At 37.1% G+C, this 10,083-nt stretch overlaps 1 protein-coding gene across 1 annotated transcript in view; it reads right to left on the bottom strand.

Moving 5' to 3' along the window:
• Positions 1-1,536: 1,536 nt before the first annotated feature.
• TMPRSS15 (transmembrane serine protease 15) overlaps positions 1,537-10,083 on the bottom strand; it is a 115,404-nt gene continuing 106,857 nt past the window's right edge. The window contains exons 22-25 of the mRNA XM_029938684.1: positions 7,563-7,744; positions 6,204-6,299; positions 2,712-2,851; positions 1,537-1,596 (exon numbers count right to left, since the gene is read on the bottom strand). Of these exons, the coding sequence (XP_029794544.1) occupies positions 1,537-1,596; positions 2,712-2,851; positions 6,204-6,299; positions 7,563-7,744 (478 nt within the window). The remainder of the gene's footprint in view (positions 1,597-2,711; positions 2,852-6,203; positions 6,300-7,562; positions 7,745-10,083) is intronic.

Raw genomic sequence — 10,083 nt, 5'->3', positions numbered from 1 at the left:
AGGCAAATTCTTTGCCAGTATGGGAGGAAAATAAAACTTTAAAGAGCTTGTTCAAGTGATATATCAATAATGGCAAATTCATAATTTTACTGTGTTCTTATTAAAAAAATTGTAATACTTATTTTTGAGAGAAAGAGAGACAGAGTGCGAGTGGGGGAGGGGCAGAGAGAGAGGGAGACAGAATCGGAAGCAGGCTCCAGGCTCTGAGCTGTCAGCGCAGAGCCCCAAGTAGGGCTCAACCTACGGACCGGGAGATCATGACCTGAGCCGAAGTCGGATGCTTAACTGACTGAGCTGCCAGTGCCCCAATGTGTTCTAATTTAGGCAGTTAATCCTCTTGTATAACACAGTATTAAAATTGAACAAAGAAAATCGTGTGACCCCCCCAGACTATTGATTACTCAATCATGATAACATGTTACACAAGATATTTCCCTGTGTGGGAGCATCCTTACTTGCTAATGAATAACATACTTAGACTCTAGAAATCAGAGCCAAATAGAAGATTTCAGAGATATGACATGAATTACTGGCTTAATGCAACCCTAATATCAGTAGCATCAGCAGTCATATTTTCTTCCTGGGGCATGAGAGCCTGCCACACCCCCCCATTAACTGTAATTGAAGTTGCACAGCTGATTTCCCTCCTGAACAATAATCCTATAAATCTCCCTCTAAGTGGCAATATATCTTACCTTTGCACACTTTTCATTTTAAAAGGAATAAGGTCCTGGTATAAATATCAAACAAGAAGAAAGTTATCCTACCTGTCTTGAATTTGCAAGAGTTCATCAAAGTAGAATAAATGTAAAACCATGCTGAAAGTTTAGCGTGATTTGAGACACAGACTTAACTAGAAGATATATATATATATATACATATATATATATATACACATATGTAAGACCCATCTGCTTAAGTGTGTGTTAAAAAAGTCTTGTATCAAGTCAAATTATAGGTGACATATATGTGTTAATATATGTAAGAAGTTGTTTACACTTTAACAAAGTGAAAGATTTTCCCATGGTATAAATGACTACATTTGCATTTGTAAATTATTCATTTGCTCAATACTCCTATCAGGTTTGATCTAATTCAGTAAATGTTGATGCATCAATATCTTATGAATTTTCAAATACAAAAAAATGCCATAAAATTTATTTACAAAGTCTTATAATGAAAGCTGTTAATATTTTTGAGTGCTTACTTAAGTGCCTTACACGTGTTACCTCATTTTTAAACCTTTCAGTTAAACTTCAGTGACTTGTCCAAAGTCTCACCTGTAAATACTAAGTCACAGGTGAAATAAGAATAATATGAGAACAGAATCTTCGCTTTTCATGACTACTTCATGCTGCACCTAAAAATTAGTAATTGTTCTAAAATCTGACAGAATTTACTTTTTATTTGTTGCCCGTATGTGGATTTCATAGTGCTAACAGATAGCTACATTATTTCTAGGTGGTAAGATGTTTTTGTCCTCAATAAGGTTAGTTTGTGGGTAGGAGTTTCTCTGATGGTCACACACATCAAAAGCTATTGATACTTCAGATCTATTGCAGTGTTGGCATTCAGTGAGTTCATGTTCTTACATCTCTAAAATGAGAGTGTAAATGGTAACATGAAAATTCTACTGGAGGAGTTTCAGATCCAGAGTTATGCTAGGCTGTTGAGTGAGTTCTGTTTTTTTTTTAATTTTTTAATGTTTTTTTTCATTTATTTTTGAGAGACAGAGAGAGATAGTATGAGGGAGAGTCAGAGAGAGAGGGAGATACAGAATCTGAAGCAGGCTCCAGGCTCTGAGCTAGCTGTCAGCACAGAGCTCGATGCGGGGCTCGAATCCACGAACCGTGAGATCATGATCTGAGCTGAAGCTGGATGCTTAACTCACTGAGCCACCCAGGCACCCCGAGTGCGTTCTATTTTTTACCCTTCCTACAAGTGGTTAGCTGCAAACTGTCTCTAGCCAAGTTACCCAGGTTGGTTCTCATGCAGAAATTATTTCTTATCACTGAAGGGGCACCTGGGTGGCTCAGTCAGCTAAGCATCTGCATTTTCATATCATGCAGATCGTGATTTCATGGTTTGTGAATTTGAGTCCCACATCAGGCTCTGCACTGATAGTAAGGAGACTGTGTGATTCTCTCTCTCCCTCTCTCTCTCTCTGCCCCTCCCCAGCTCGTGCTCTCTGTCTCTCAAAATAGACAAATAAACTTAAAAAAATTTGATTGTTACCAAAAATAGAAAAGAAATTATTTCTTGTCACTGGACTCTTGACCCATACTCAAAACCAGAGGTGAAAATTAGAAGCCAATAGATGATATTGGCTTTCAGACTTGCTTTTTGTTTGTATAGGATTTTAAAGAATTAGGCTTGGGTTTAGTTAAGGTGTGTAGTCTCCAGGTCAACAGTGGGCCCAGCACTACCTATTTTACCGGACACACATTCATATTTTATGCCTCAGCTCTAAAGATTCTATCTGATCTTAATACTTGTTCTTAAAAATTCATTTTATTTGTAATGCTCACATCCACCCAGGGGTTCTATGCAAATAGGCTACAAATAAAAAAATGAAAAGCCACAGTTTTGTAAAAGAAGAAATGTAGTGAAAACCCTGATGATTTCTTTACTCCCTAATCATTGTGAAACAATCAAATCATTACATAGCAACACTTTCTGGGAAGGTAGGGTGAGCAGTTATACATAGTTACCTGACAAGAATCAATTCCTCCTTCTTCATAGCCTGCACATACCATGTTTTCTGTAATGTTATATTCTGGCATCTGTTGTTGGCATTTCTCATTTGAGAGAAGAGGAACATTGGCTTCTTGTAATATGTTTGCAGTAGGACCTGTTCAAAATGATAATGCAGCCAGCCAGTCAGAAGTGATCGACATGCATCAGTGAATGAGCCACTGTCTTATTTATTTCAACAGTGCACTCTCATCATCGAGGACTGTGTGTATATAATGGAACTAAATGCTAAACCTTAGTATTTTAAAGCACATAATAAAACCCATCTGTGGAATTTGCAAAATGGATAACAGTAGAGCACTTCTTTAGTGCCCAAGGGCTAGCAGGAATGGTGGGTTGGACTAGACAGTCTTTAGATGTTTCCAGTCATTGTAAATGGTTACAGTATTGCTTATGGGAATAAAAAGCCCATGACACAAAAAGTTTCATTTATGGAAATTAGCAGCAACTCAGAGATCCAGGAGGCTTTTCATTTGGCACCTGAAGAGGTGCTCCCTTTCAGCAACTTTGTGATGCGATGTGAATGAGCAGGTGTGCACTGAGCAGAAGACAAAGCTCAAATGAGCTGTGCCCTGGCCTAAGGGCAATCAGCTCGTCATCCTCGTGCAGGTGAAGAGAAAGGAGGCATTTTGTAACGGAGTGTATTTCCATGCTTTTTATAAAATGACGCATCTACTTCAAGCGTGGGTCTCTCTTTACTGAAATGCCACTCCCAAGAGGGATGTGAAACAAGCAGGTGTCTGTCTAGTGCTTCAGAAAAGGCACATGGTGAGCACTTTCTACTAGTTAGCAATTTTGTTTGGTTCCTCAAGAAAGACAGAAGGTTGATGATAACTTAGAACATAAGACAGCAAGATGTATGTGACTTCATATGTTGCAGTAAATGTTGCTGCAAAAATGCATGTGACTTCATTTCCAGCTAAGTTTAATCCACACACTAAAAAGACAGGAAACCAGCATATGTGTGTGTGTGTGTGTGTGTGTGTGTGTGTGTCTGTGTGGTGTGTGCGTGTGGGGTGTGTGTGTGTGTGTCTGTGTGTCTGTGTGTGTCTGTGTGTGACAACTCAGTGATGTGTTGGTAAATGTTATATAACTGGTTTTTAAGAAAAAAAAATCCCCAATATGTACCATTTGCCTGATGTAAACACTCCAACCCCGGCCAATTTCAAGGTAACAGCATGACAGTGAACAGGCTTTGGGAGGAGATGGGCACAGATGGCAATTTCCAGCTGGTGCCAGTGAGTGCAGCAGCGTACCATGGATGATTTTTGGAGTTTGACAATGGATTTTAAGAGGGGAAGACGGAGGGGCGCCCGAGTGGCTCAGTCGGTTAAGTGTCCTATCCTTGATGTTGACTCGGGTCATGATCTCATGGTTCATGAGATGGAGCCATGCATCCTGGAGCCCCATGGTCCTGCCCCCTGTTGTTGGGCTCTGCACTAACAGCACAGAGCCTGCTTGGTATTCTCTCTCCTGTTCTCTCATTCACTACCCTGCCTGCTCTCTCCCTCCCTCTCTCTTTCAAATAAACATTAAACAAATTGGTAGAAGAGGTGAAGATGAGAGGAGGAATTTCAGCATCTCACTGCCATTCATTCATTGAGGATAAGCTGATAGTTTTTATTATAAACTATTATAAAAAATCAAAGCAATTTTGCTGCTTGCCAAGGAATAAAAAGTGGTTTGGGTGTAGGACAAACTCTTTGGCAAAGAAAAATTTGAGAAGTGTTTTTATATTTAACATTTATTTGTCAATGTGAAATGCCATAAGGATAATTGAGAATGCACACAAAAAACATACATAAAAGTATCAGTAAAGTTATTTTAAGTTTACTAATTACCTTAATTTAGCCATCTAATATCACTTCTCTTTTTCCTAGAAAAACTATGTTCATGGTTTTGTTAGATAATTAGTGTAATATATTCAGAAGGGGGGGGAAACTGGGTTTTATACAGCTAAGTATCTGGAAATCATAGCGCAAAGTTTATAAAATTCACTAAAATTTCCATTACCCAGGAAGTATTTAATTATGATCTGGCCATTTATTCCTAAATAAAAGATTATCTCAGATACAGATTTCCCTGGGCTCCATACCACTCTTAGAGCCCTTTCTTAAGTCAATTAAATGCATATCTTTAGTAACAATAAATAAAAGAGCCAAGTTTACTCAGCTCTTAAAAGAAATACCCATTTGCTATGGCATAAAGAGTCTTAAATTTTGTTAGTGGATAATTTGTTTTTGAAGAGTCTCTATCATGGTCATAAATTTTTTTGAGTTTGGTGTCTGATAAAGAAAATATCTATCCAGGAATCATTTTTAGTCTATGGGTTTCAAATTTAATAAGTCATGGCATTTTTCAAGTGGAGGAAATACAAGAATATACAGTCTTTGTCTTCAATATACTTTATGGAAAGAAGGCATGAGGCATTTCAGCAACATCATGTGATTGCAGTGGAGAACCTTTATCGAAATCATCAGGCAAAGATTTGACTTAGAACATCATCCTTTCTTTTACAAGGACTATGGGAGTTTAACTCTGGACGCTTTGCTTCTGTTATCTGCCCCGCTCCACAGAGTCTGTGGTTTTCATCTTATACAGTTGAAATGTTTAAATATCTTAGCCATGATCTGTTGGGACTCCAGAGACCAGGTTTTTCCACCAGACTATAGAGTGCCTTTCCTCTTTGCTTAATTTTTAATAAGTTGCCAAAATTCTGTCCTCAATGGAATAACTCCTATTAGGAGTTCCAAAGCCAATATGCCTGTAGTTACATTCAGAAAGAATAAAGTATGGGAATGTTTTAAAAAGTTATGTTCAGTTAGTTTTAATATGCATCTTTTCTGTGTTTGGAAAACATCCTATTAAATAATGCTATGAGTCAATTTATAGTCGTAGGTGTAAGATTCATGCCACATCTCAGTCTTCTCATCAGTAGATTGAGTCATAATGTTGAAGTTAAAAGGGATTCCCTTCTCATTTTTTAGGGAATGTGAGTGCGAGGCCTTTAGGTGATAAATGAAGATAGTTTTATTGATTTGGGAAATGAAACAGGTAACAATTTGGATTTTGATCAGACTTTATGTGATTTACAAAAATAAATTTTATAAACCTTTGTTATATTTTATAGCCTTTGTAATCATTTAAATAGATGTGTCTTTTTTCTTTATCAGAGTATTTATAATACTAAAATTAGGTACTAAGTTTGGGGAATACTTGAACTTCTTTGCCTCAGAGATTATAGTTTTATAATATTGTCCTACACAATCTGGATTTAAAAAAAACTATACAAATACACACTGTATGAATATAAACCTGACAGTGCTTTTAAGAGTTATTGCAAAAATTATTATAAGAGCCACAAAAAATATTGAAAATATTCACAGGATAGTGCAATAGCATATTTCTTAGTAGTAGACATTTTCTTTTTATTGAGTCTGATAATTTACCTTGATGTATAAGCCTCCCCCAGCCAGCAATGGAACAAATTCTTCCTGGAGGAAAAACTTGATTTTCTTCTGGTAAACAAATAGGTTGTATATAATCTGGAAAAACAAAATAAGAACAGACACACATGCATTTCTAACAGATTTTAAAAATCAATTATTTTCAGCATGTTATCAAAAAAACTTGCATTTTTGTTTTATGCTGCTTGAAATTTTTTTAGACATCAACCTCAGGGGAAAGAAGCATCTCAGGGTGACACTGGTTGACATGGACTAGGTATCACTGGTAGTCTTTGGGATCCTTTTCTACATTGTCTCCTAATTACTCTTTAATAATGTAAACACTGTCTTAGTTCTAGAGTTGATGATTTATATCTGATTTTAAGCAATCATGCTATTTACAGTGTCAGTTCTATGAAAATCTTGGTAAGGTTCTTTAGGCTCAATTAAGACACTTGGACAAATTTTCTGAGGCTTTTTAGACTTTCCTCACTTAAAACATTTAAAAAAGCTTTTAAGTGATTGTTTTACAGGGTACTTATGGAAGCATTAGCATTGGTCAGTGACTTTGAAAGCCCCTTCCCAACAATTTGCAAGCTGCCTGACATTTATTAAGCACCCACTACATGTAAGATGCAGAGTAGACATAAAATGAGTCAGATATGGTGCTTACCTTGAAGGATAGGGTTACATAATTAACCACAGTAATAGTCTGCCTTGAGTAAGTTCTCTAATACATGTGTAGACCAAATTCCACAAGAGCACAGAAATGGTAGCACTGTCTCCTCACTGGGGGTTAGAAAAGTCTTTGGAGTAAAGGATGGAGTTGAGTAGAACCTTTCGTATAAAGTTCACTCCCTCAGATGATTTCTGGTACGTTATCTAGGTATTCGGAGGAAGTCTTCCAGCTGCCTCTCTAATAATATTATTAAACCTCCTTTAAAATCTTCACTCAATGTATATTTTAATTCTTACTCCCTTTATTCTTAGAACATATGCTCGTCTCTCAGTTTGTCTTACACTGCCCTTTGTGTAGATGGACCTGCCTTTTTCTGAGAAATAGAGAAGACATGCACTGTAACATGACTGATTTTCTCTGGGCTGCTCCTTTGAGTTTACTGTTACAGAAAGCTTGGAGCATTTTATTCTGCTGGCCAACTTTCTAGATAGTTGAATATGAACACCTTGATGAAGATAATTGAATATGTTTCACTCCATTCCCTAATTTCACTTAAATTATAATGATTTCTATAATAAATTGTCCAACTTTATGCACTATTAATTCATTGGTACTAATCATATTTCAAATCTAACTTTGAATGAATTTGGCCAGATAAGTTGATTAAAACCGATTTCTTTTACCTGTGTAGTTCACTTTAAAGTCAAGATGCATCATGGCGATGTCACTGTCCTTTATTCGTTTATTGTAATGTGGATTTATGACAATTTGATCTATCAACCGAGTTACTATATGAGGAGAACTCAGATTTGATGTCATATGCAGTCCTAGGGTTGCTTTCCACTTGGATGGCTCTAAATTTCTCCTGAAGATTGTGAAAAAGAGATATAAGAAACTTTCCATCCACCACAGTTACTTTCTATAGATATTCGTAGTAGGTATTTCAGAATTGTGTGTGCCCATCCTAAAATATGCTTGAATTTCTCTGAATATTCAAAAGCATTCCTTTAATTTTCATTCTTCTGATCGGATCATAGTAAGAACCTCAGTTAGTGCTAGTTTCGTCACTTATCTTAAATTGTCTCTTGGTCTCTAATTCTAGATTGTGGTTTTCAACTTCAGTTTCACATTAGAATCACTTGGGGTGTTTTTAAATAACACTGTCACCTGCTCCCCTGTCTCTTTCTCTGATTTTGAGTCTAGAATGGAGAGAGGGCTTTACAAATATATATTATCTTTACAGTAAATCTTCAAGCTTATCCTAATGTATGGCCAAGTGTGGGAACCACTGCCTTAGATCACATTCCACTGTAGAGATCACATCTTGGTCCAGAGTTTCTTCAGGCAGCACAGCAGCCATGGCAGAAAGGGGAGGAGACAGAGGAGAGCTCTCCTGTTCAGCAGCTCACTGAATTTACACAAAGTTAGAATAAGCAATAAAACCTATTGTAATGTTTACAATCTAACATACACATTTGAGTAATTTTCACATGTCATAAAGTTGAAAAATTTCCCACACATAATGTCCTTTGATAACATCGGCAAAGGCTAACATTGTGTTAGAGGCAGATTAAGTTACAATTCAAAAGTGTGCAGGGACTTCTAAATGTGCTTTTGGCCTGCAACATCTTCACACCAAGAAACTACTAGTGAACAGCTGGAATTAAGCCAATTAAGCCATATTCACAAGGAAGTCAAAATTCAGTAACTGCAATTTTAGCAGAGCTGGTGATTTAATTATTAATGGTTACAAATGCCTCGTTTAATGTGGTATTTCAACTGTTAGAATCGAAGTTGCCTACAAATACACAAAGGGCATGAAGTTATTCCAAGTCCATTTGTTCACCTTTTTACCTATCCATTATTTTGTTTAAATTAAACAGACGATCACGTTTGATCAAGTCACAATCATCAGTAAAGACAATGAATGCCCACACATTCAGGCGACATACACTGATAACCACACGGCATTAAAATCAGAAGTAACTTACTCACGTACTTTAGAGCAATAGCCTAACACTGATTTATGGACAACCATTGTATGCCAAGGCCAGTGCCCTGTACTTTGCATCACCTCTTTCATTTTTGCTGCAGTGCTGTGGATTTTACAATGAGAACAAACTGGGTGCTGATAGTTTCCATGGTGGGGCAGAAACTTGAACCGGGGCTGTCTGATCTCAGAGGCTGCACCTGCACCAGCATACTGGGGTGGCTCCAGTGGGCATGGGCAGGGTTCTGTGGGCAGGGTTGAGAACATGAGGGGAGGGTTGGGGGAGGGTTGGGGGAGAGATATCATCTGCCACTGAATTATCTGGGTTCCTGTAGGGGAGGATGTGTCTGCTCTCAGTGTCTGGTGGTAGCCCCTTACGTGCCCAGATGCTGGGCCAGGAGGGTATTATGGTCTGTAGAGGCCCTGTTTGCTTGTCAAGAGGCCTTTTCGCTTCTTCCTATCCAGGTCAGAGGGATCATCGTACTTCAGCCAAACTGGACACACTGATAAATTCAGACATTCTGCCGGCACGCACTTCTGCTGTACCCTGGAACTCCCTTGCCCACACTAGCCTACTCAAAGAAAGGGATAGAAATCTCTTTCCTGGTGTCCTATCTCTCAACTTCTTTCTGTAGCACACGTTTAAGCGTGTTTCTTAAAGCTCAGCTGGTCATGCTTGTCACTTGATTAGTATATCTATATCTGTCACAATTGATGGGTAACAGGTAGTTACTCCTTTTTACGAATTGTGTTTTTTTTATTGAACATTTAATATATACTTAATACTTACAAGACTTAATTTTCAATTGCCACACCATGTTTCTTATTTTGCAGTCAATTATATCTACTTATACACATTATGCTTTGCATTATCATGGTATTTTACATTACCAATGTATAATATTACTATTTCATATCATTAATAATATTAATTATTATTAATTATGGTATCACATTAAAAACTATCAAAATCTGCTCAAAAGGAGTATGATCCCATTTAAAGTTTTAATTTTGAAGTTAGCAGAATGTATTAATTTAAAAAAATTATTGGATTGCCTTCCTAAGTGCTTTATATATATTTTATCTTTAGAAAAACTTATTTGAAAGTTCAGACAGGTAATGCAGTTAGTTGCTATAGGTATAACTCAATGATAAAATAATGCAGTTCAGTAGCTAATCTCCCCAATTTTTTTTTAAAATACTTTTTGAGAACA

This window comes from Suricata suricatta, chromosome 5 (genome assembly GCF_006229205.1).
Source record: "Suricata suricatta isolate VVHF042 chromosome 5, meerkat_22Aug2017_6uvM2_HiC, whole genome shotgun sequence".
Taxonomy (NCBI): Eukaryota; Metazoa; Chordata; class Mammalia; order Carnivora; family Herpestidae; genus Suricata; species Suricata suricatta.
Note: the sequence above shows the minus strand (reverse complement) of the source record. Positions and strands in the feature narration are given on the sequence as shown.